This window comes from Miscanthus floridulus, chromosome 15 (genome assembly GCF_019320115.1).
Source record: "Miscanthus floridulus cultivar M001 chromosome 15, ASM1932011v1, whole genome shotgun sequence".
NCBI lineage: Eukaryota > Viridiplantae > Streptophyta > Magnoliopsida > Poales > Poaceae > Miscanthus > Miscanthus floridulus.
Window position 1 is genome coordinate 82,700,887 of NC_089594.1, and position 27,534 is coordinate 82,728,420.

General features: G+C 45.8%; 1 protein-coding gene across 1 annotated transcript; it reads left to right on the plus strand.

The window, feature by feature from the left end:
- The first annotated feature begins 1,145 nt into the window (after positions 1-1,145).
- LOC136507796 (aspartyl protease AED1-like) lies at positions 1,146-6,123 on the plus strand. Its single transcript, XM_066502407.1, has 3 exons — positions 1,146-1,440; positions 4,850-5,163; positions 5,221-6,123. Exons 1-3 carry the CDS (start codon positions 1,146-1,148, stop codon positions 6,121-6,123), a joined length of 1,512 nt encoding a protein of 503 aa, XP_066358504.1.
- The last annotated feature ends 21,411 nt before the right edge of the window (positions 6,124-27,534 follow it).

Genomic DNA, 27,534 nt, shown 5'->3' on the forward strand with positions numbered 1-27,534 from the left:
CTTTGGGGCCGAATTTTGAAACTATCTTGATGGCTTTTGTTTGGTATTTGCAATGATGATTCTTTTCACACTTCTAAGCTGAGGCAGTGGCATATGCAATGATGTGAACACTTTTATGCTGAGGCAGCGGCGATGATGATCGAGTGCCCCCACTAAACTAGGATGGCTTGTATACCAGATACAAGCAACCAGTTTAAAAGCGATGTGATGACAATGGGGCAAATCTTAGCCAACTACTACTACATTACTACTCTAGTACTACTCTACTTTACTACTCTAGTACTACTCTACTTTACTACTCTATAACTGTGTCTATACAACTAAAATATGTATTCATTGTAGCTTTCCAATGTCGGAGGAACCGATAAGCGAATGGCGTGACCCTACCCCTAGTGCATCATCATCAACTAGCCTCGAGAGCCAAGTGTCCGTGACCCCGAGGCCAACAAATAAACGTCGTATAGAGGACGAAGATGATCCGACCTACCAACCGAGGGACGACGAAGTTGAAAGTGCGTGGTCTCCAAACCCTGAACAGATGCCGGTGGTGCCTTGAGAATTGAATTTCGAGGAGGAACAAGTCAGTGACAAAGACCCCCCCCCCCCCCGCTCCATCTCCAACCACTTTAGGCAAGTCTAGGGGTCAGAGGACAAAGCTGAGAAGGGGGGAACATGGGAGGCACCGAAGGGAAACCCACGGTGAAGTCCATGTGATCCATGAGGTGGGACTAGAGGGAAACCCATTGTCGCCACCCACGGTCCTTGCCAAGTTCAGCAACCAGGTGGCATGTATAGTCAAGGACAAGGTGGAGATCACTTGGGAGGAGTGGAACAATGTCCCGGTCGACTACAAGACACATATCTAGGGTGAGGTGACGAGGAGCTTCCATTATCCCGAGGACACCGATCTGAACAAGTGCAGGGAGTGGGTCATGCATGTGGCAGGAAGAGCCTTTAGAAACTTCAAGTCCATGCTGACCAAGTACTACCTGAAGCTAGGCAAGTCCCCCTGTGTCAAATACACTATGGTGAAGGAACATCACTGGGAAGAGTTCTACAAACAAAGAACAACAGAAGAAGCAAAGGCAAAGAGCACCAAGTTCAACGCACTCGCGAAGAAGAACCTGCACCCCCACCACTTGGGCATGACTAGGTTTGCTGGTAAGAGGCCCCAGTGGTGGGAGGAAGAAAGGGCTAGAGCTGTCACCGGGCTTCTCGATCCGTATGACGGTGTAGACTTGAGGGCTAAGGACTTCATCTATGCCCGCAAGTTGAAGAAGCTTAAGGAGGGCGTGAGCAAGTTCAATGAGCCCAAGTTCGAGGAGGTGGAGAGGGCTCTCATCGAGGCCGCTAAATCTAAGGATAGCTTTGAGGTTCGCAGGGGCCAGGACTTGTTGACCCTGGCGCTGGGAACCCCCGAGCACCGTGGCCGTGTCCGTGGCATGTCATCGAAGATGAGCTGGAACTCAGTGGAGTCATGGCAATCTGACGCTGCCACATACCGATCAAGGCAGAGGTACAAGGAGGGCATCTTTCAGAAGGGCTATGATCAAGGCGTGGCCGAAATGATCAGCCGGTCCATAAAAGAAGCCTTCACGAGCAATGACCCAGATATGGTGTCGATGAGGTCACAGATGCTTTGCCAGGCTGGCGTGGCCATGCCTCAAGTTCCACAAGGGCAGACACAAGGGCAGCCACTGCCGATGATCGAGTATCGCCCAAGGCACCCTGTCGACGACAACCGGGAACCCATGCGCGTCCACCTCACGATCCTGTTCGGCAGGGCGAAAAAGTTGACTGTGGGTGAGGGTTACATGCACCCCAAAGAAGATATCAAAGATTTCAACCAAGACCAGATCCCTGCCAACTATGATGCCGTGATACTTACATGGTATGCGACCGAATACAAAGAATTTGAAATGGAATATCCAACTGCAGAAGGGGTAACGATCCTTGGAGCTGCCATGGGTTCCGAAGTCCTGTGGAACAAGGACGACATAGAGATCATTCTCTTGACGCCGACTTCTATGCTGACGACGACACCAGCATCACAACCATCCGTTGCCGGATCTTGTCCCCCCGATGATCCGGATCACGGCGACGGCGATGACGAAGGCAATGGTGGGGATGACAAGGGAAGGAACTCACCCCGAGGCACAAGCCCTCACCCTCGTTCTCCTCCTCCAACAACAAGTCCACCTCCACCTCCCGGCAGTCCGTCTAAGGGCACGAGCAAAGAACCAGGAGGCACAAACCCTCACCCTAGTTCTCCTCCTCCAACAAGTCCACCTCCACCTCCCGGCAGTCCGTCTAAGGGCACGAGCAAAGGACTGGGAGGCACAAGCCCTCACCCTCGTTCTCCTCCTCCAACAACAAGTCCACCTCCACCTCCCGACAGTCCGTCTAAGGGCACGAGCAAAGGACCGGGAGGCACGGAGGAACCGGGGGCAAAGACACCGCCTGCTGCCATTGCGAGCACAAGCCACTGTCCTCCACCGCCAGCGAAGACTAAAGGTGACCAAGGGCAGCTCACATACTCACTTGAGTTCGAAAGGTATGGTAGCGGCGAGCATAATTTGCTAATAACTTTTCTTTGCCATAATATGGTACTAACATTTCTATCCCAGGCCGAGATCACCTTTCCATCTATTTCCTGAATCGGATGACTGCCCCGGCCATTACGAGCATGGGAAGTTCATGATAACCAAGGCCCAACTCGTCGACGAGGAAAGGTGGGAGACAAGGAGGTTTCATCTCTGGTACATGGAAGCAGCAAAAGCTGGCCTGCATGGTTTTCCAGTCAAGGTTGTGGCGGAGTACTTCCACTTGCCCGGCAACGATGTAGAACTCCCCGTGGACTTCCACGACATGTACAGACTACTGCGGGAACAAGACCTTGACATCGCCCAAGTCACCTTGTTCTCTATGTAAGTGATGAATTGCGAGTTTCACATATCACCTACCTTTGAATTGGTCAAGACTACTTATATATGCCACGATGATTTGTCCTTGCAGGTTGATGGCCTATATATCCAAGGAACTAAAACTTGATGTTATCTATCTATCTCCAATGCATATTACTCAAAGAATCATCATTGGTTACCACCTAGATGACAATCATCCAACCATGAAAGACTTGACCAAGCGACAGAGAGAGGCGCACATGAAAAAACTGATGGACAATGAGAAGTTGAACATTTCAAGGTACATACTAGGAGCAATGAAGAAGATCAGGGGAAATGGGTGTATCATAGCTGCCTACCACTTTGGGTAAGTCGAAGACATGCCTGTAGAGATAAGTGGGTAGCTAGCTAGTATTATTATTTCTCGTCGTAACCTATATTTTGTTTCAATGGCGCAGCCAAGGCCTCGAGGGTCACTGGGTTGCATTTATCATCTACCCTCAGGATGGCAGGGCCTGCGTATTTGATTCGTTGACAGTGCCAAACTTAAAAGGGTACAAGGCCTTTGAAGATTGCCTCAGAGTGTAAGTGACTGAACTGTCTTCTCATATGCGTTCTAATGCCCTGCCTAATACTAGTACATTTCGTATAGCGCTTATAAGGAGTACGTGAAGGATCTTGAATGCTATGATCGAAGAACAGAGAATTTTAAGGCTAAGCATAAGAACCGCATCAAAATCAGACGCAACTTTCCGGTAAGTATTTGAAAGGTTTAATTGTGCTTTCCGTTCATATGCGTTCTAATGCCTGTGTTGTAATGCTTGTGTATCGATCATGCAGTGTGCCAAACAACCGGTAGGATCACAAACATGTGGCTTCTACGCCTGTGAGTTCCTGAGGGTGTGCAAGCAGTACAGCAGCAGTTGGAGGTTGCTCAAGAATGGATTGAACTGGTCGAGAGACGTGCAGAGCACCCAACACAGCTTCAAGCAGACAAAGGCGGACATATGTAAGTTTGTCTTAGACAAATGCGTGCTTGAAGGGGGCACGTTCTTCAATGAGAACAGTCCGCTAGCGATTTTACCGGAGTACGAGAGGCTGAGGAAATGGCCTACAATGATGTGTCCGTAGGATTACACCTTAGCGCATATATAACGACTTTAATATGTAAATGTAATGAATTAACGATGACAAGAACGACTAAGTGAATGTATATATATGTATATTATCTCATGTGTAATGCCTGCATACTTTTTAAGTTTAATCTGTGAAATCTGGATGTGATTTGAATTTGAATTTATATGCCTGCTGTATTTTTTTTAATTCAGGAAATAATTTACCGAGGCGGGCAAATAATAAAGCCCGCCACGGCTAATGAACATAACTGCGGCGGGCCACAAAAGGTGTCCGCCGCGGTCAAATAATTTACCGCGGCGGGCGGTGTAACGTGCCCGCCGTGGTAAAAGTATATTTACCGCAGCGGTCACGTTACACCGCCCGCCGCGGTAAATTGGTTAACCGCGGCGGGCAAAGCCGCCCGCCGCGGTTAAGCCACGATTTACCGTGCTTCTAGGCCACGGCGGACGGCTTTGCCCGCCGCGGAAAACCGAAAACGCCCGCCTCAAGTAAAGTTTGTGTAGTAGTGGTTGATAAGTTTTTTGATTGGAATCATTTATCCATGGAAAATTTTGTTTGCATTTTTCATATTTGAAATTAAAAAACTTTCAAACAATTTCAGATGGAGAAACAACCAAAATTCTAATTTTCCTAGCCAAAGACGAAGAGCAGAATTAGATCTATAGAGGGTGCACAACATATAAAAGAAATATTGGAGGTTCAAAAGATATAAAAGTAGCTCTCCAAATAATGATTTGGTGAGTGGGTTTAAAAAATACTCTTAGCGATATACTCTTATATATTGTTATATATATTTTGAACTTTTACAGGCCTAGGAAACAACAAGCTACCCGTAGTGCACCGGCACAGCACATGCTCGCCGTTGCACGGGCTGCTGTCCCTGACGGCGGCAGATGTCTTGCGTCGTGATGCCTCCCGCATCCGGCACCACCGTTTCTCCTCACAATCGTCTTTGGTGGCTGCGTTGACCCCGTCACCGGCAGTGACCATAATCCCCACCAAAGGCTCGTCGGACCCGACGAGGCTACCGGGCGCGCTGCACTACAGCGTGCTCGTCAGCTACGGCACGCCGGAGCAGCAGTTCCCAGTGTTCCTCGACACCAGCAGCATCGGCGCGTCCCTGGTCCGGTGCAAGCCGTGCGCCTCTGGTTCTGATGACTGTGATCTAGCGTTCGACTAGTCGCGGTCCTCGACGTTAACCCATGTCCTCTGCGGCACGCCGGACTGTCCTACCAACTGCTCCGGCGACTCCTTCTGCCCGCTCGACGGCATATACTCGATCATCGAGGGCGCTTTTGTGGAGGACGTGCTCACGCTGGCGCCGTCCACAGTCATTCAAGACTTCAGATTCGTCTGCCTGGACGTGGATGAACCTGATGACCTGCCGGTGGCCGGGACCCTCGACCTGAGCCGCGACCGCAACTCACTACCGTCGCAGCTGTCATCGTCGGGGCAGGCCCCCGCCGATGCCTTCTCCTACTGCCTGCCGAAATCCCCGAAATCCCAGGGCTACCTCTCCCTCGGCGTTGATGCCACCGTCAGAGATAAGCACGTCACAGCACACGCCCCGCTGGTGAGCAACGGCAACCCGGAGCTGGTGAGAATGTACTTCGTCGACCTCGTCGGGATGAGCCTCGGTGTCGAGGACATCCCGATCCCGGCGGGGACCTTTGGAAACAATAGCACCAACCTGGACGTGGGGACTACATTCACTATGCTGACGCCAGACGCGTACATGCCGCTGCGCGACTCCTTCCGGAAGCAGATGTCGCAGAACAACCGCTCGTCTCAGGGGTTCGACGGCTTCGACACGTGCTTCAACTTAACCGGGGTGCGTGAGCTCACCATACCGCTCCTCTGGTTCAAGTTCAGCAACGGCGAGAGGCTGCTAATCGACTTGGACCAGATGCTGTACTATGACGACCCCGCCGCCGCTCCGTTCACCATGGCCTGCTTAGCCTTCTCCTCCTTGGACGCCAGCGATGTCTTCTCCGCCGTGATTGGGACGTATACGCTGGCGTCCACGGAGGTGGTCTACGACGTGGCCGGAGGAAAGGTTGGCTTCATCCCAGGGAGCTGCTAATATAACAATGTGTTATGCCACGGAGTTCATGATATGTTGTTATCTTTATACACCTTTGAATTTGCTTTCAACTTAGTTATTTTCTTTCATTTCCACTTTGGTGCAATAACGTTTACTTTTGTAAGTTGAATTAGGAAGAATAATAATCATTAATCTGATATATGCGTGTGTACATATTGATAGAACTGAAAGAACTTATAGGCGTAGATCACTGGGTGGATTCATCTCTATTTGGTTCAAATCAATCTAGAAACATGACTCGGGAGAGGGAGATAGAGTAGAGAGAGAGATCCATACCTTCAGAGTTGACAAAGGAGGTAGAGGAGGAAGAACGGAGTGCGGTCCGGTAATGTCCAGAGGATGGCGGCGAGTCCGGCGGAGCTTCCCGTCACTTGCAGCACGCCCGCGATCGGAGGGACTTCTAGGGTTCTTCGGTAGGTCCAGTGGCGACGTCAAACCTCGTCACCCATGCCCTGTCCCCCACCTCTCTCTTTATATAGCGCTATGTGACAGGGGCCTACCGACCAGTGGTCGGTTAAGCGTCCCCGATCAGGACGCGGTCAAGGGATCCGATTGGCCGTTGGACCAATTGGTGGAGATCAAACTAACATTTTCCCCATCGATCTTCTCCGCCGTGATTGGGACGTATACGATGGCGTCCACGGAGGTGGTCTACGACGTGGCCGGAGGAAAGGTTGGCTTCATCCCAGGGAGCTGCTAATATAACAACGTGTTATGCCACGGAGTTCATGATATGTTGTTATCTTTATACACCTTTGAATTTGCTTTCAACTTAGATATTTTATTTCATTTCCACTTTGGTGCAATAACTTTTACTTTTGTAAGTTGAATTAGGAAGAATAATAATCATTAATATGAGATATGCGTGTGTACATATTGATAGAACTGAAAGAACTTCTAGGCATAGATCAATGGGTGGATTCATCTCTATTTGATTCAAATCAATCTAGAAACATGACTCGGGAGAGGGAGATAGAGTAGAGAGAGAGATCCATACCTTCGGGGTTGACAGAGGAGGTAGAGGAGGAAGAACGGAGTGCGGTCCGGTAATGTCCAGAGGACGGTGGAGAGCCCGGCAGAGCTTCCCGTCACTTGCAGCGCGCCCACAATCGAAGGGGCTTCTAGGGTTCTTCGGTAGGGTCCAGTGGTGGTGTCAAACCTCGTCACTCGTGCCCTATCCCCCACCTCTCTCTTTATATAGCGTTGTGTGGCAGGGGCCTACCGACCAGTGGTTGGTTAAGCGTCCCCGATCAGGACGCGGTCAAGGGATCCGATTGGCCGTTGGACCAATTGGTGGAGATCAAACTAACATTTTCCCCCTCGATCTTCTCCGCCGTGATTGGGACGTATACGATGGCGTCCACGGAGGTGGTCTACGACGTGGCCGGAGGAAAGGTTGGCTTCATCCCAGGGAGCTGCTAATATAACAACGTGTTATGCCACGGAGTTCATGATATGTTGTTATCTTTATACACCTTTGAATTTGCTTTCAACTTAGATATTTTATTTCATTTCCACTTTGGTGCAATAACTTTTACTTTTGTAAGTTGAATTAGGAAGAATAATAATCATTAATATGAGATATGCGTGTGTACATATTGATAGAACTGAAAGAACTTCTAGGCATAGATCAATGGGTGGATTCATCTCTATTTGATTCAAATCAATCTAGAAACATGACTCGGGAGAGGGAGATAGAGTAGAGAGAGAGATCCATACCTTCGGGGTTGACAGAGGAGGTAGAGGAGGAAGAACGGAGTGCGGTCCGGTAATGTCCAGAGGACGACGGCGAGCCCGGCAGAGCTTCCCGTCACTTGCAGCGCGCCCGCAATCGAAGGGGCTTCTAGGGTTCTTCGGTAGGGTCCAGTGGCGGTGTCAAACCTCGTCACTCGTGCCCTATCCCCCACCTCTCTCTTTATATAGCGTTGTGTGGCAGGGGCCTACCGACCAGTGGTCGGTTAAGCATCCCTGATCAGGACGCGGTCAAGGGGTCCGATTGGCCGTTGGGCCAATTGGTGGAGATCAAACTAACATTCTCCCCCTCGATCTCACCTTATGACTTAACCTTAACTTACTTACTTTATATTGTTCCCATTCCATCACAGATCAGTGCATAGAGCATGACTCATCGTCATGGTCAGTTGCCATTAGATTTAACAACTACAATGCACCTCTCTGTTTTGAAACAGATACTCAACTAGGCCCTTAGTATCCAGAAATCATAAGCTTTCCCATAAACCCATGTCGACTGTGTGTTCTCTGAACACACTGGGTGGTTAGCCTTTGGTAAGCGGATCCACAAGTACTTGCTTTGTACTTATATGCTCACAAAATGATTCTAGATTTTCTCCTTTACAACGTATAACTTAGTGTCAATATGTTTGGCAGTACACTAGACCTGTTGTCTTAGGAGTTAACTTACTTTAAATTGTTATTGCTGTTGTCTACCATTGTTAAATCTAGGTATAAATTCACTTAACCTCCTTTTGCATGTTCCTTAAGCCTCATGTCAAGCTATACTATGGTATGCATCACTGATGACACCACAACTGTTTCTTTGGAGCTTTTCCACAATAATACTCCAACTACGAGTGTTAGCAACTGTTGTGGATTTCACTACACATCTCGTCAAGACTTAACATTTGTACCCTCAACTATTTGTGAGTACTTGCACTTTCTTACTCAGCATGAGGCATATGATACTTTGCAAAGTTGCAAGACATTTTTAACTCTATTCCAGTGATCTATATCTGGACTGGACTTCTGCCAAAATATCCCGGATACGTAAACTACATCAGGGTAAGTTCTTACTTGTACTTGTATACTCATCAAGCTTCTAACAGCTGAAGCATATGGAACCATGTTCATTTGATCGATCTCATATCGGTTCCTAGAACACTTAAAGTTCCCAAATCTATTACCCTTGACTTATAGGAGCAGGCGTAGGTTTACTCGCATGCATACTTTATTTCTTTAGAATCTTTTCTAAGTATGCCTTTGTGATAGTCCTAATACCCTATTTTCTTCTATCTCGGTGAATTTTGATTCCTAGAACCAATAACGCTTCACCAAGATCATTCACATTGAAACTTGAGGACAAAACTACTTCTTCTCCAATGACAGATTAACATCACTACTAGTGAGTAGAGTGGCATCTCTTCACAGGATGTGGAAAATGAATTTTCCATTCTTGAACTTCATATAAACGCTATTGTCCTTCTCATTTTCTTTAAAACCCAAACTTTCTTATCATTTCATCAACTTTAAATACTACTGTCTAGAGACTTATTTTTAACCCATAAATGGATTTCTGCATGCGGTATCCCATATGTTCTTTTTCTTCCACAACAAAAACTTTGGGTTGTGCCACGTAAACGTTTTCATACAAATCCCCATTGAGTAATGCCGTCTTTACATCCATTTGATGTAGCTCTTAATCGTAATGTGTCAATAACAACATATGATTCTAAAAGAATTCTTGCATTAGACTGGAGAGAAAACTCTCATTGTAATCTATTCATTCTCTTTGCCTAAAGCATTTTGCTAAAAGTCAAGCTTTATATCTTTCTATATTCCCTTTGGAGTCATATTTTGTCTTATAGACCCATTTACAGCCTACTATTTTGGTTCCATTAGGAATTTCTTCTAAGTCCCAAACATCGTTGGAATTCATCGAATTCATTTCAACTTCCATAGCTTCTTTCCATTTAAACGATTAAACGTTTCTCATGGCTTCTTCAAATGAGGTGGGATCACCCTCCATTTGAATTTCTTTACTAACATAGACTTCATAGTCATCAAAAAACTGGTTTACTAATTCTTTGAGACCTTTTGGGGTCTCAGTTACTGGCACTTTCCTATGGGGCTGTTGTTGCTCTTCATTGCCAAGAGGCGATTGATTCTATAGGCTCCTATATTACAAGATCCTTGTTTACATTATTCATCTTCTTCGAAGAGCTAACAACAGGTGTTGTATTAGTCATACAACATCAACAGGTATTGAGAAACTTGTTGCTCCTGAGTCACTGGAGAAGGCACGCAGTCCCTCTTCTCTTCAAGTCTTAGGTATCTACACACCTCTACATACCATGCTTCCCCAGATTTTTCCATCTTTTCTAAAGATAGTGTATCTTCAAATATTTTGGGTTTAATCTGTTAAAACCTCATATGGCGCTTTAAGTACCACCTCAACATCTTTGAGGCTGACTACGCTATCTTCCTATCGAAACTTTAAAAAGTCCAGGAATTTAGCTATTTCTCTGCTTAGGGGTATCATTGTTGTGACCGTTGTACTCCTCCAACGGTCGTATTTATCTTAATTAATCTTTATCTCACTCTTAATGAAGAGTATCTTTCTTAATTGATCTTAATATTCTCCCCCTCGAAATATGGCATGAACTTTACTGCCATAATTTTGAGAACTATTCAGAAAGCCTATGAACGAGGAGAAACTTATAACTTACTTCATTCACATGACTATGTCATGTAAACAAAGTTATTCCTTGATCCGTTTAGGAGTACACTTTCCTTATTTCACTTCAAGAACTCAACGAGGTCTTTCATTAGCAGTACTTTTGCAAGTCACGCTTGCATGTTTTCTTATCCTTTGGTTAGTATTGACCATGACGATGCATTTCTATTGTGCCAAGGTCAATACTAGGACAACATAAGAGCTACCCAAACTTCTCTCGCTATGCAGGATACGAAACATGTGAATCATCACAAAACTTCTCCCGCCATACAGGATTGACTAGCATAAGTACTATGCCAAAACTTCTCCCCTTGTGGGAAACATCTATACGCAATTTACTATAACGAAAACTTAGTCATGACGACTAAAACATTCACAAATTTCTTCATTTTCCAATTAAATCTACCCATTGGTTCCAATTTAATCAGAAAATTAGTAAACTAACAAAAAACAGTCTTGAACTGGCTTGACTCAAGTCTTTTCTTTCATATAGCCCAGCACTGTAGCCCGTTGGCATGCAGCCGAGTGTAGCTCTTCGGTTAAAATAAAACATACAATATGCTTCTGCATCAATTTGACATCACCATTGGGCAGAAAATAGAATTAATGCATAAAACTCATAAATTAACTTGAAATCCATATAACTACTCAAACTCAATGTCGTACTTCAGCCCAACCGGCAAACTGATCCGGCACAACTATGTCCGCGCGCGCCCGGGGCACCTCCCAGGCCGCAACCTGGGCCTGGGCCAGCAAAGCCGCCCGCTGCGCGCTCCTGCCTGGGCTCCATCTCGGCCCGGTTGCTTGCCACCGTTGGATGAAGATCGACGGCGGGGCGATGATCTCGGTGGAACAAAATGCGATGCGGCGCCGGCACCCAAACCCTAGCTCACTTCTCCTCTCCCCTTTCTCTCTCTCAGCCCCGCGAGCGATAGAGCACAGCCACCGAGTGAGAGCCTAAGGGCGGAGGGATGGTGGCACCGTCGCCGGCCCCTTCACTGGCGTGCGCGCTCCCCAACGGTGAGCGCGCCGCCGTCGATCGACCTGGCAGCGGTGCCCTAACGCGTATACCGAGCCCGCTGGCTCGGCTTTCTTCACGCGTTCCGGTGAAGCGGGCAGTGCGGTGATCTTCCCGCGTGACGACGATGGCGACAGTGGTGAGGTAAGCCGCCTCCCAAGCCCTTCCCCTTTCCCCTTCTTCTTCTTGGATCTTATTTCTATGCTTCTCGGAACTGGTCCGATCTAGGGTTAGGGTTAGGGTTAGGATTTGGGTTACTGTTTGTCTTCCCCGATGGATTAGGGTTAGGGTTCGAGTACTTTTCGAAACCGAGACCCCCTTCTTACTCTCCTTTTCTTCACCCTGATTTGAGTTTAGGATTCATGTTCTTCCATTCTTCTTAGATCCGAACCGGATCTAGTCACTTCCTTCTTATCTACTACTACCCCTACCATATCTATGCCTAAACCGGGCTCCGATACCAATGTTAGGTGCTTAGGATCATCTAGGTGTAGATTAGAGGGTGAAACTATTACTGGTTGATACAATTCGACCTAGAACATGCTTCAGGAGAGGGAGACAGAGAGAGAGAGGGGGATGTAGATGTATCTGACCGTCAGCTTTGGAAGATGACGAGCCGTCCATGGCATAGTCGTCGCGGAGGGTGTCGGGGTAGTGGAAGCAGTGGAGTCCGGCGTGGAGTAGACGTCGGGCGTGGTGCAGAGACGGCGGTGAAGGCGGTGGTGCATCCTGTCACTTGCAGCATGCCCACGATCAGAGGGGGCTTCTAGGGTTCTTCGGTAGGGTCCAGTGGCGGCGTCGAACCTCATCACCCATGCCCTGGCCCCCACCTCTCTCTTTATATAGCGCTGTGTGACAGGGGCCCGCTGACAAGTGGTCGATTAAGCGTCCTCGATCAGGACGCGGTCAAGGGGTCCGATTGGCCATTGGACCAATTGGTGGAGATCAAACTAACACATATATATAGGCTTGGACTTGTGTTCATGATATGTTGTCATCAACCAACAGCCTTAATCTATTACTGCTACCTTGTGACAATGACTCATGCATGTACGTATGTCCTACACTTCATGCTTGGATATCATCTATATGCGACGACTGCTAGATAGTGTATGACACTATGACTTGCTCGTGCCTTGATATTTCAGTCGCTCAGACTGAATTGCATGCTCTTCTCTGGGCTACATTATGCTAATTACAAATATTTAACCTAGGCTTCGTTAAATGTGACTGCTCTTTTCTGTGGACTGCTTTGGTTATATTATTCTTGGGCTAGGACTATCTGATTCCAAGGACCAGTGGAATGGCCCACAAGGGCAATTACAGTAAAGGGCTATATGTAAGATTTATATTGAGGTGTATGAGACAGGGAAGAAGAGAGAAGGGAGCTGAAGCATGCTGTAAGTTCAGCTTATGCATAAGGAACTTTGTAAGAGAAAAATGCAGATTATAGGTGAGCTAACCAGTAGTTAGTTATACAAATAGGATGATAAGGGAGGTACAAATATCCATACAACTAACAGTGCTCACCAACCATTCATGCTGCACTTGCTGCTTATGGCGCTGCCTCCTTGGGATGCTCACTTCGCGACATCACCGCACATGACTGCCTTGCATGCTGTAGCTCTTGACCCTCTGATCAATCATCTCCTCACAACACATCGTCTTTGTGCTTCCTGCTTGTCAGCTCATCGCTGCTTGCCTTATGCCACGACCTGTGACCGCCACCACCACAGCAGCTAGGGATAGGAGTGTCCCATTGAGGATAGAGAGATGTGAGAGCTGAGTGGGATATGGGGTTGAGTATAGCTGCATCATTGGGCTAAGGTGGATTGATAGGAGCGAAGGGGCACTAGAGGCCACGCAGGCTTGATTTATTGATGGGCTACGCACATGAGGGATGAAAGGGAGTATGGTTGCTTGGTTTTGCTTGACGTGGAAACCACCTCGGGCACCAAACACCGATCTTCCTAGAAACAGAACCCAAATAAACAAGTTCTGTTCTGTTTTCAGTTAAAGATGCCCATCCTTAGAAACAAGCAAGGAGAAGATGAAGAGTATGTGGAGGAGAAATTGGAACATGCAAGGAACTTGTATAAGATTATATCTTTCAAAAAGAGAAACTGATGGAAGAGAGGCGGAAGGAGAGAAAGATGATCTAGGAGCGCAAGGAAGAGTGCAAGATTATGCTTGAGGAATGTAAGCTGATGTGGAAGCATGAATAGAATATCATGTTCTACAACGTCTCCACTGTGGGGCTAGAACAAAAGGCCTATGTACTACCAATGAGGAATTGAGGACAGATGTTGCATCTCAAAAGATGGCAGACATTAACGTGGGTGCTAGCATGGGTGGAGGCAGTGCTATCCTTTGATTATAGAATGGCCAATTGTTTGTGGCTCTATTTATGTCAGCCAAAGTATTTTATGCTTTTAGAATTACTTATGTTTTAGAGATATTTATATTTATCAAACTATATGCTAGTTGAATTGTTTATATTTGTGGGATTATTTTTTTGGAAGCATTTATGTTGTTTGACATTGAGAATGATTATGCAGTATCCAACACAAATATGGTTGTGACATTGACAACTTTGTAATTTTGTTGCATATGGCCTTCTCGAGGAATGATGAATTAACTAAGCAATGGTGGGAGGAAGAGGAAGATTCTGGCAATGATGATCATATTCTATCAGCTACACTTTGTGATATAGATGATGGAGAATGGTAGAGGACGAAGCGTCGAGGATCCTGCTAAAGTAGTTCGAAGGGACATGTTTGGTGGTAAATTGTGCATTGTGGCTAATTACTTCGCTGATCCTCTTATGTAGCATTGAGGATCCTGCAGGGTTACCATGTAGTTCGAAGGGACATGTTTGGTGGCAATCTGAGCATTGTGGCTAATTATGTCGTTGATCCTCACATGTACAATCACAAGTTCTTCAGGAGAAGGTTTAGGATGTCCAACATTCTATTTTTACGCATAGTGGTTGGGGGTGGAGAGGATCATGATGACTATTTCAGATAGAGGGCAAATGCAGTATCTCTTCTTGAGCCACTGCACTTCAGAAGGTAGTTGGATCATTCGAAAAGCTTGCATATGATGTTCCAGCTGATTTAGTGGATGAAGTTGTGAGGATTGCTGAGAGCACAATGATAGAAGCTTTATGGTGTTCCAGATGTTTTGGTATATTTGGGGAGCAATAGTAGAGGGAACAAACTTTGAAGGACACATCAAGATTAATAGATATGTACACTGATTCAAGACATGTGGATGATCAAACCATGATCCTTGAAGCTATTGTGTCCGAGGAGTCATATATATTTGACATTTACCAACTCTTGCACATCCACCTTACAAGAAAACCTTCACATGGGTCTGGAAGATCGGAGCCATTTCAAATTCAACAAAATCAAATAATGCAGCATATTATAAAGGCTTGCGAGGAGCCTTATGTGCATTGATAGCACATGAGGTTAAGCCAAATATCTACCTATCTGCTAGGCACTATTGTAGGGTTTCCTGGTATGGAAGGTACGAGGAATGGGCATGTGGGACGTGGATCGACAATTTCAAGTTCTGGAAGGATACGATGATAAGCAATATTGTCACCTACCTAAGAATCCGAGGTCAGTTTCTGTTAGGTTTATCCCACATCGTAATTGATGTTGGGGAGCACCACAATATATAAGGCGGGTAGTACGTCCTCACCTATCATACATACTAGTCTTTGGGTTGAGTTAGACTTAAGGCCTTGGAATGTTGTGGGCTCCAGTAGACCTAGGCATAGGGGGCGCAAGCTCATGTGTATAGCGAGTTGGGCCTAGAGGATCTGTCGCGCACTCTAACAGTTTCCTCAGAAGAACTCCACATAATAATAAGGGTGAGGCTCCTTGATAACGCTTCCAAGGAAGGGAATCACACCTAAAGTGTCAGCCATCATTGGGCTTCGGCTAACCCTAGCCGAAGGCATTCAACCAACACACTCCACCTGATACCTGGATAAAAGGGTCGCACCACTACTCATCATCCAATCCTGCAAGCACCACGATGCATGGTTAGAAACCAATGCGTGTGGCAAAAGACAGCTGCATCTGCTAAACTAGTAGGTGAAGATGCTCATCGTCCACCACCACACGTAGCTCATAAGCTGAGCTCATGGAGCTGTTGCAGACTGAGGACCATGCCAATACCAAGGTCGCTGTGGCTAGCCAGATTGTTGTGTGCTAATAGCGCCACCAAGAGTCAAACAAACATGCACACGTCGACGCAAGTCTTAGTAGGCGAGGGGACGTTGACCCCTAAGGGGATGAATTAGGCAACTTAAAAAATATTTCTAAACTATGGCCTCTAAAACAACCTAGTCAAAACCTATGCAATAGATAAACTATCTAGGTGTGCAACTAAGGTTTTGCTAGGTGTGTTACTATATCTACCACAAAAGAGTTATGCACCCAATGTTCCAATCCTATCAACTAGCCTATCGCACTAAGCTAGGAAAGTAAGCACATACCAAGGTACATAAATTAAGTGCGGAAGCTAAAGGGCGATAGAGATGCAAAGTCCTGTTCAATGATGCCAGTACTTTTACCGAGGTAACGAGAAGCACGCAAGCTTCTCCCTAGTCCTCGTTGGAGCCCCCACACAAGGATGTCCTCGTAAGGGCTAAGCTCCTTGTTGGGTAACTCCATGGATAGCTCCCGTCGGGCCTTCCCCATGCGCAAGTGATTCTCCAAGATGGCCTCTCCTGGATCGGTTGGCTGCCGTCTTCACTATCAAGCTTCTAACAAATCGCCGAGGGTATTGTTCCCTCAGGTAGACGGTGGCGTGTAGATCACCAATTAACAACGACTAACAATTGTGGCAATACAACCTTAGAAGATGCAATGATCTAGAACTTCGATGCGACAGATAAAACTCTATTGCAACTCAAGTGACGAATTCATGCAACTAATCAAATGTGTTGCAAAATTGTCAAGTATTCGCGACCATTTGTAAAAGTGTGGCAATAACGTCTACATATTGCAATGCAAATAAAATTAATCACAATGCTAACCATATCTTGGCAATATTGTCAAGCACTTGCACCTGCTTTATAAACGGTGGCGATAGCATCTACCAATTGCAATGATTTTCATGGAAATCACAACGCAAATATAGTTGTGGCTATATTGTCAACTATTGCCACGAAAAATGAAAATTGTGGCAATAGCACCCATGTATTGCAACCAAATTTGTGTCCTTGCAGTGCATAGCGTGGCTAAAGGGTAAAAATCCAGTAATGAAACACGGTTGGTCTGGTCTCGCAAGACTACAAGTCCCTCTTGTGTACAACAATAGTGCGCTCAAGAACCGAGTGGTAAGAGGTATGCAAACCTCACTAAACACTAGGCCTAAACCTAGAGCCAACGCTAAAGCAGTGGTCTACCTAGCATAAGCACTTTGCAAAGAACCTATGCTAATCATCGAGTATATCAATCACTAAGCACTTTGGTGGCTAGAGCAACTAGAGATGAGCTTCAACTCACATAAGTCTTCCTTGAGCTCTACACCCCTTCAAATGGCCGGCCAAGGGGTTATATATAGCACTCAAATCCAAATGTAGCCGTTGGAACTTACACAAGTTTTCTACGCACTCACCAGACCGTCCAATGAGGGGTTGTTACACCAGTCCGATGCCTAGTCCACAGCTAGCCCTTGAAACTTGCCACTGTTGCCGATCATTGGGGCTCCTATGTGGAACCTTTCTACATGCCTTCGGACCCATCTTCTTTGGTCCAATGCTGCTCTTCTACCCTCGGTCCGACGTGGCTGCTCGCGTGAACAGTGGTGGCGTTCAGTTTGATGCCTCGTTTCCCACTCGGTCCGAAGCTCCTTCTAAATGCCGTGGCTAGGGTTTGGATCGCTTATGGTTCGACGCCCTATGGGTCCGGTCCGATGCATGGTTCGTGCCGCATCTTGACTTGTTTCTTTGTGATTTTCGCGTCCAACTTGGTTCCATCTTGTGCCTTGGACTTTTCCATGTCTTGTAGGTCTTCGCTTGTGGTGTTGATCAACCGGATCACCATGTTGCCTAAGTCCAAGTCCACTTTTGCACCCTTTGAACTATATCCAAAGACGCTATCCAATAGTGGTAGTCCAAATGGTTGCGTATCAGTAGTGTTGTTACAATTCTTTGTTTTAGATTTCAAATTCATATACTTGTTTTTAAGATCACTTATTTGATTTCTTTGTTTAGTACAAATTTCATTAAAGAATTGGACGTATTCACCAAGGTGTTCATAAGAAGGTCTTCTAAATGTCTTCTAATGTCTTGCCTAAGGTGTTGATCAACCGGATCACTACGTTGCCTAAGTCCAAGTCCACTTTTGCACCCTTTGATCTATATCCTAAGACACTAGCAAATAATGTTAGTCCAAATGATCAAGTTGATCATCAAACACCAAAATCCAAACTAAATGGTCCATGGGGTCCATTTTCCTTACAGCAGGCATCGCACCTCCTATGACATGCTTGTAGAACTAACGCTCGCTAGCCTCGCCCCAAGTGCCCTTGCCGGCGAACACCGCACCACCGGCCGTGAAAGGGAAGATCAACCCAGGGGATAGTGTGTAGATCCGGCCACAAGGACGCCGAATCGGAAAACAACTCACTGGAGAGCCATCGATAGGCCGTTGCAAGCCACTTGTAAGAAAACCAAGAGAGGGAAGGATGAGGGAGTAGCTAGTGGAGAAGCATCCTTCAGAGCAGCACGCAGCCGACAGGACCACTAGAGAGCCCACAAAGGAGCCTCTTCACGCCAGTGAGCACCACTTCCTAGCTCTCCTAGCACCAGCCACACGCCATGCGCAGATTCAGGCCCTGTCATGAGATCCCCATCCCTGTCGTCCTTGGGAGTTGTGCGGCGACGAGGCAAGGGGGGAACGAGAGTGGCGGTGGTGGCTGGGATATTTGGATCGCAGCCCATGTTGCCACTTACGAAGGGTGACATGGGACCGAGGGTCCACCCACCATTTTTGCAGGTCTAGTTTATGCCTCATTCGATTTCGCTAAGTTGAATATATAAATTCCAAATTCACAAAGTTCTTACCTTTGTTTAAATTGTTTTTTTTTGCTGGGTAAAATTGTTTTTACTCAACCTTAAAACACCAACATTCCCATGTATACATGTCTGAACCTATTAATTTGGCGTGTAATTAATTCCAGATTAATTACCCTGGAACTTAACAACACCAAATTATGCAACTCATGCACATAGAACACAACGGCCAACATCTGGCCCGTTTGACATTGTCCTGCACGGCCAGCCGGCCAATATGTGATATTTTGTTTGTTGCATTGGCCGCTTTCTCTAGCTCCATCCCTGCTTTACAATTGCATTGCATTAGGGAAGCAGCATGCCAGCAAGCAGAAAGTCTTGATTTCCAGTAATAATCCTCTGCATTTGCATTGGGGAAGCAGCATGCCAGCAAGTAGTAAGTCGTGATTTGCATTGCATTATTGGGGAATTAAGCATGCATGCCAGCAAGTCGTGATTCTCCAATAATCATCCTTTGCGTGCTTCCGAGGTTACAAATTTCGTCGCGTGGGTCCTGAGGCGTATTTGTGAGGTGACCCGTCGCTCTCCTCCGTATATATACGTGCGCTCGCTACGACTCATATGCATGTACGTAGCAGTATAGTACTAGCACAATGACTTCCTCCGTTGCTTCTCTTTCCTTCTTCTGCCTGCTTGTGCTTCTGCTTCCTGCTCCACATGGCGCCTCCCATGCAAGCTACAAGCAAGGGTCCAGACAAATTTTTTCCAGGACATCTGGCAACTCCCAGCAGGCCTCCACGGTGTCTACTGCAACCACCTGCTCGTCCCTCGCAACTGGTACATAGATAGAGCATATATATTTAATGGTTTTATTTTTTACTTACAAAACATACTCCGTTGCAATGAAATTTACATCGTCTTACATCATATGTTCTAATATGTTATAGAATTAGACTCTGTACTGTTACTGTGCCTGCGCTATTATAACTTGTATGAGTATGCATCCTAAGTTTCGGGTCATGGATGACACACAATAAACCGATTAAGGCTCTAATCCATTTGTATACTACTCACTACTACAAAATCCATTTGTAGAAACATTTCTTTTTTTTAAGAGATGTCTCAATCTAAAACCACATCTAAACATGGCTCCAAAAAATAAACCGCCTCTAGAAAGACATTTGTTGAGGCGGCCAATATTTTCAGCGGCATCTATAAATACCTCTATCTTTCGAGGCGGCCAGTTTTTTTTATTGAAATCATTTATTCAAGGAAAATTATGTTTGAATTTTCACATTTGAAATTCGAAAACTTTCAAACGATCTCAGATAGAGAAATGACCAAAATTCTAATTTTGCTAGCCAAAGACGAAGAGCAGAATTAGCTCTATATAGGGTGCACAACATATAAAAAAATTATTGGAGGTTCAAAAGATATAAAAGTAGCTCTCCAAATGTTGATTTGGAAAGTGCGTTTAAAAAATACTCTTAGATATACTCTTATATATTGTTATATATATTGAACTTTACAGGCCTAGGAAACAACAAGCTACCCGTAGTGCACCGGCAGAGCCCATGCTCGCAGTTGCACGGGCTGCCGTCCCTGACGGCGGCAGATGTCTTGCGTCGTGATGCCTCTCTCATCTGGCGCCGTTTCTCCTCACAATCGTCTCTGGTGGCTGCGCTGGCCCCATCGCCGGCAGCGACCGTGCTGGCCCCATCGCCGGCAGCGACCATAATCCCTGCCAACGGCTCGTCGGACCTGAGGACGCTACCGGGCGCGCTGGACTACAGCGTGCTCGTTAACTATGGCACGCCAGAGCAGCAGTTCCCGGTGTTCCTCGACACCAGCAGCGTCGGCGCGTCCATGCTCCGGTGCAAGCCCTGCGCCTCAGGTTCCAACGACTGTGATCCGGCGTTCGACACGTCGCAGTCCTCGACGTTCGCCAATGTCCTCTGCGGCTCGCCGGACTGTCCTACCAACTGCTCCGGCGGCTCGTTCTGCCCGCTCGACGGCATATACTCGGTCATCAACGGCACGTTTGCGGAGGATGTGCTCACGCTGGCGCCGTCCACGGCCATCAACAACTTCAAATTCGTCTGCCTGAACGTGAGTAAATCTGATAACCAGCCGGTGGCCGGGACCCTCGACCTCAGCCGCGACCGCAACTCACTGCCGTCGCAGCTATCGTCGTCGGGGCAGGCCCCTGTCGCCGCCTTCTCCTACTGCCTGCCTAAATCCCCGAGCTCCTAGGGCTTCCTCTCCCTCGGCGTCAACGCCACCGTCAAAGACGACAACGTCACAGCGCACGCCCCGCTGGTGAGCAACGGCGACCCGGAGCTGGCGAGCATGTACTTCATCGACCTCGTCGGGATGAGCCTCGGTGACGAGGACCTCCCGATTCCGGTGGGGACCTTCGGCAGCAACGGCACCAACCTGGACGTGGGGACCACCTTCACCATGCTGGCGCCGGACGCGTACACGGCGCTGAGTTACTCCTTCCAGAAGCAGATGTCGCAGTACAACTTCTCGTCGCCGGGTATCGGCGGCTTCGACACGTGCTTCAACTTCACCGATCTGAATGACCTCGTCATACCGAACGTTCAGTTCAAGTTCAGCAACGGCGACATCCAGGAGATCCACGCAGACCATATGCTGTGGTACGACGATACTGACGCCGCTCCGTTCACCATGGCCTGTCTCGCCTTCTCCTCCTTGGACGCCGGCGATTCCTTCTCTGCCGTGATTGGGTCGTATACGCTGGCGACCACGGAGGTGGTCTACAACGTGGCCGGAGGAGAGGTTGGCTTCATCCCATGGAGCTGCTAATATAACAACATATTATGCCACGGAGTCCATATATGATATGCTGTTATCTTTATACACATTTGAATTTGCTTTCAACTTGTTTTTTTCTCTCGTTTCCACTTTGGTGCAATAATGGTCGTGTTCAGCTGACCTTGTACCCGGCTTGATCCAATTCTTTTTCATCTGAAACAGTATTTTTCTGTCACAAAATTTCAACATGAACAGTGTTTTCAGCCGTGAACAATGATTTTTTTTTGTGTCAGCCGAACAAAGCTAATGTTTACTTTAATCTAGTACTGCTTCCAAATGAATAAAGGTTAAATTTTCCTTGTGACAATGACTCGTATACGTATGTCCTACACTTCATGCTTGGATATCATCTGTATGCGACGACTGCTAGTGTGTCGACACTATGACTTGCTACATCATGGTAATCCGAAATATTTAGCCTAGGCTTCGTTAGATGTGACTGCACTTTTCTGTTGACTGCTTTCATTACATTGCTGGGCTGGGCCTATCTGATTCTAGCCTAGGCTGCAGCTTCTTGGGCCCATCTTGGCTTCTCCAAGGATGCCACCATTGTCCGGTGGAGTGGCCCATGAGAGCAAGTATAGTAAAAGGTTGTAGGTAAGCTTTATGCTAAGGTAGAGGAGAGAGTGAATGAATGTAATATCCTTGAATTTTATGAAATTAGTAGGTTGACCAAACGGGCCAATGAGAGAAAAATTTGATCTGTCAAACCATAATCTGTATGTATGATCAAAGTCCCTGATTTCATGGAGCTCGTCGAGACGATTTCATTTGATTAACATATTCCCCGCTTCCATTTGGATCAACCCCTATCGAGCCGAATAAATCTGGGCCATCAGATTTCATCTAGGTTTCCCTTACCTATTCACGTACTCCTCTTCCATCCGACACCGAGTTCTAAGTAGAACATGCCGGTGTTGATCTCTTGTAGTACATGCTTCATGCTCGGCTAAGTAGAACAGCAAGGGAGGAAATATAAGGAAAAGCGGAGGAAGGAAAGGAAACTGACGGTTCACTGTTGTCTTGTTGGAGGTAATAATCAATGCTGCTACTACATTATTAGATAGGTCCATTCATCTCAAGGCAATCAAATGGATTCAAGAGCTAGTATGTGTTATCATTATTCCGAGTAGAAAACAGTTGGTCACATTAGATTGATATAATAGTATGTGTTAATCTAGGTTTATTATCCGACGAAATTCTGGGAATAATCGGTGTCATCAAACAAAAGTTGTAGCTCTCACTTGTCATACAAAGATAGGATGGGCCCAGGAGTCACGCGTGACATTTACCAACCTCTGCATGCTCATCCTGCTTACATGGTAACCTTCGCACGGATCGGGAAGACTGGAGCCATCATTTCAAATTCAACAAAATCAAATAATGCAAGCACCATATAAATGCTTGCGAGGAGCCTTCATGCGTTGATAGCAGAGGAGGTTAAACAATTGTCTCCCTATCTGTGAGCACGGTCCACAAGGTTTCCAGGTATGGAAGGTACGAGGAACGGGTACGTGTGATGTGGGTTGACAATTTCAAGATCATAAATGGCACCTTCAGGAAGGATACGATGATAAGCACTGTGATCACCTACATAAGAATACAAGGCGGAGTTTCCTCAAAAGAACCTAACATGATGAGGGGAGGCGCCTTGATGACGCTTCCAAGGGAATCACACCCCAAAGTGTCGCCATCATCGGCTCCTGCTATCACCAGACGAGGCTTTCACCCAACACACTCCACTTCACACCTGAACAAAAGGGTCGCACAACTACTCATCATCCGATCATGCAAGCTCCACGGCACATGGTCGGACACCAACACATGTGGCTAAACACAGTTGCATTCGCTAAGCCAGGTGAAGTTTCTTGTCATCCACCACCATACGTAGCTCTTGAGCTGAGCTCATGGAGTCATTGCAAACAGAAGGCCATGTCGATAGACGGTCGACGTGGCTAGCAACGGTTCTCATGACCCAACAGCGCCTCCTAGAGTCGAATAACATGCACACATGGATGCAAGTCTTAGCAGGCATCACACCTCCTATGACGCGCCCGTAGAACTAACGCTCGCGAGCCTCAGCCCAAGTGGCTTTGTCAGCGAGCACCGTACCACCGGCCTTGAAAGGGCAAATCAACCTGGGGAATAGTAGATCCAGCTGCAAGGATGCCGAATCCGACAACAAAGGGAGCTCGTGAGAAAGCCATGAGAGGGGCGGATGAGGGAGTAGCCGGATATGAGCTGCTAAAACTAAAGAAAAAAGCGATGACTGAGGTTGGTTTTATTGATCCGAATCGTGTATTCAAGGATAGGGTTACTTCATATGATAAATGGTGACCTCAAGTGGAGAAGCTTCTGTTCAAGTTCTTAGATAAGAACGCTAACAAGACACTGATACTCTTCCCATACGGCTTCAAGTGAGTGTGAATATCTTGTGCCTATTTTATTTTGCTTACTCCATGTTGATTTTAGTTAATGAGTTATGCATGTGTATAAACATGTATCTTTTACTGGATAGTGCTGGTCATTGATATGACCAGGAGTCGTGTAAAAATCTTTGACTCAGCGACAAAACCCCGAGCAGATTACCAAGAAATCCTCGATATACTCCAGTGGTAATTTTGGTCTCGCACATACTGTATACTCTCTTATGCCATTTTAATGATATAACTCCATTTATTTATTTTGTTGAGCAGTGCTTGAAAAATGTTCACCGAGAAACACCATTATAGTAATTGGGAAGTGCCTCTGCATATAGTCCAATACCCAGTAAGTACTATATAGGTCACCGCATCTTTATTTAGTTCAATTCATTATTACCATGTTTCATTGGTTGATGATGAATCTTTTTCTCGTAAAGTGGTGTCTATAACAGGGATCGGGGAACAACTTATGTGGATACTACGTCTGCGAGTTCCTCATGAAGTACTTAAGGAGAACAAGTGAAGAGATCCTCGAAGTACGTAAAAAATATACACAATTTATTTATTACCACTGTATTGATATAGATAATCATATATATATTCATACTTTTGCTTTCATTCGAATTGAAGATCGAATGGAGGAAGCAAAAGGTCTTGCGATGTCACCAGATCAAAGCAATTCAAGGGGCATTGTCAGGATTTCTTTTGGAGCAGGTCATAGATCCCAAGGGCGTGTACTACTATGACCCTAAAGAATTCATACCTAGTAGCCAAATGACGGAGGAAGATTAGGGTTGCAAGAAATCCCAAGAACATGAGTACATTTGTGACTTTATTATATATGTACATATTTCATGCATGCATATTTGTATATGTATAGTTTCATATATTTTAGTGTGTTATTTATGTATAATGCTCGAACGGAATCTTATACATACGTATATATGGACGTATATTAGCAGCGTAGAATTCGTATAAGAAAAGCTAATTGAAACAAAAAAGAATTGAATTGAAAAGAAACCATAAAATAAAAAGGAATGAAATGGAAAAAATAAAGGAACATTTAGTACCGGTTGGAAACACCAACCGAGACTAAACATGCTAGTCCCGGTGCAATGTCGGGGGGGGGGGGGGGGGGAGGGGAGGGGGCATTTAGTCCTGGTTGGTAATAGCAATCCGGACTAAAGGTCCACTTTCAGTCCCGATTCCCAGAAGCAGGACCAAAAGGGAGGTCTTTAGTCCTAGATTCGTAATCCTGGTTGGGCAACCAGGACTAAAGGTCTTTTTTAAACCGGGATTGCAACCCAGTCCTGCACTAGTGCATCCTTTTGAGCGGGACGCAGCTGACAGGGCCACGCTAGAACGTCTGCAGTGGAGTCTCTTCGCGCTAGCGAGCACCACTTCCTGTGTGGCCCCTTATGAAGAGCGGCATGGGGCCAAGGGGTCCACCCACCTTTTTTTGTGGGTCTAGTTTACGCCTCGATCAATTTTGCTATAGATTAAATATATAAATTCTTTCTTCATTATTATTATTTCTATCAGCATATATAACCTCAAAACCGAAACATTCCCATATACACTGATCTGAACCTGTTGTTTGGCGCGTTGTTATTCCAGATTAATTACCCGGGAACTTAGAACACCAAGTTGCGTAAAGCATGCACATTGAACACAACGGCCAACATCTGGCGCGTTTTTTGATATTGTCCTGCACGGCCGGCCGTACAATATGTGATATTTTGTTTGTTGCATTGGCCGCTTTCTCTAGCTCCATCGCTGCTTTGCAATTGCATTGCATCGGGGAAGCAGCATGCCAGCAAGCAGAAAGTCTTGATTTCCAGTAGTAATCCTTTGCATATGCTTCGCGTCGGCATAGGGGAATTAAGCATGCTTCCGAGGTTACAAATTTCGTCGCGTCGGTCGTGACGCGTATTTGTGAGAGGTGACGCGTCGTCCTCCTCCGTATATATACGTGCACTCGCTACGACTCAATATGCATGTACGTAGCAGTATTGCACTAGCTACTAGCACAATGACTCCCTCCTCCGTTGCTTCTCTTTTCTTCTTCTGCCTGCTTCTGCTTCCTGCTCGACATGCTGGCGCTTCCTACCATGCAAGCTACAAGCTAGGGTCCAGACAAGTTTTTTTTCAAGACACCTGGCAGGTCATCTGGCAACTCAAAGCAGGCCTCCACGGTGCCTCCTGCAACCACCTGCATTATAACTCGTATGAGCGTACGCCCTGAGTTTCGGGTCATGAAATAGGCAACAAACCAATTAATACGTAATCATGTAGCTAATACTCTTTGTAAAACTGTCAAGTACCTACCTTTATGCTCGAGAAAGTGGACGGACACGTGGACAAGGAGAGAAAGTGCAATGGACAAAAAATTGGATGAAACTTAATTGTTATATTATATATTTTTGTTGAACTTTTATAGGCACACAACTACGCAACAACACTACGTGAAAAATGGTTTGTAGCAACGGAATAATTTTTTTTAGGGGCGGCTGGTGATAGAGCCGCCCCTACAGTGGCGTGCTCGGGATCCACGAGACCAGCCGCCCCTACAAATGGAACAGCAGGGGCGGCTGGTGATACGAGCCGCCCCTACAAATGGTAGGATTTGTAGGGGCGGCTCACTCACCAGCCGCCCCAGATGTTGCTATTTTTAGGGACGGCTGGTGATTGAGCCGCCCCAACAAATGCCCCACGTATAAATATCTAGGATTTGTAGGGGCGGCTCAATCACCAGCCGCCTCTACAAATGTCCACTGTAAAAATGGCTATAGCCCTCTTCTTCTTCTTCGGGTCACTCACTCCAACCCGTAAAAGAAAGGTGGGGAGGCCTTGGGCACCTCCCCAAAATTACTCTACTAAGGAGGGAAGGTTTTGGTCTCAAATCCTTTGGTAGAGAAGTTGTAGAAGGTAAGAAAATACTATTCCACACTTTTTTTTTGAAATTTTAATGGTTGGTTAGTGAGTAATTAGAGTTTTGTTTTTTCTCTCTTCTATGGTGCTTGAGCTACTTATAAAGTAAATTAGATTCAAGTTTTGAATGTACTAGGGTAAATTAGGTAGGGTAACAAGATCATGTCCTTATTTGGTCCATCTTTCTTGATTTTTGTGAATAATTAGTTAGTTTTATGGATGTTTTATGTGCATGTAGATCTAGATATAGGGTTTGGTTTTTTTTATTAATTTTATTTTTATAAATTTATATTTGATGAAATTAGACTAGGGTTTGCATAAAAGATATTGGGTAAAATATAATTGTTGCTAATTGTTGTCTTTGAAATTATTTATTGTAATCAACAAATATGTATTTTAATTATTTATGGATAAATAGGCCATTAATTAATTTTCCTCTACCATGGTGTGTTTGTATGCTTCATATAATTATATTTGATTTATATTCATATATATCTAAAGTATATACAATTATTCTCAAGTAATTATTAATTTGTTTCATTTATATATATATATATATATATATATCTGAATAAGTAGTCCTTTAATGTTTGTTTTGTTGTTGTTGTAAAAGATGGAGTACAGGAACTCTTGGATGTATGGTTCATTAAGGTTCAAGGCAGGTTTCCGT

Excerpts from the sequence above, each read along its gene's own strand:
- LOC136507796 (XM_066502407.1), top strand. The coding sequence starts at position 1,146 with ATGACTAGGTTTGCTGGTAAGAGGCCCCAGTGGTGGGAGGAAGAAAGG. Across the intron at positions 1,441-4,849 it reads GCACCGTGGCCGTGTCCGTG|GCCTAGGAAACAACAAGCTA; the intron begins GCATGTCATCGA and ends GAACTTTTACAG. Across the intron at positions 5,164-5,220 it reads GCAGCATCGGCGCGTCCCTG|TCGCGGTCCTCGACGTTAAC; the intron begins GTCCGGTGCAAG and ends GCGTTCGACTAG.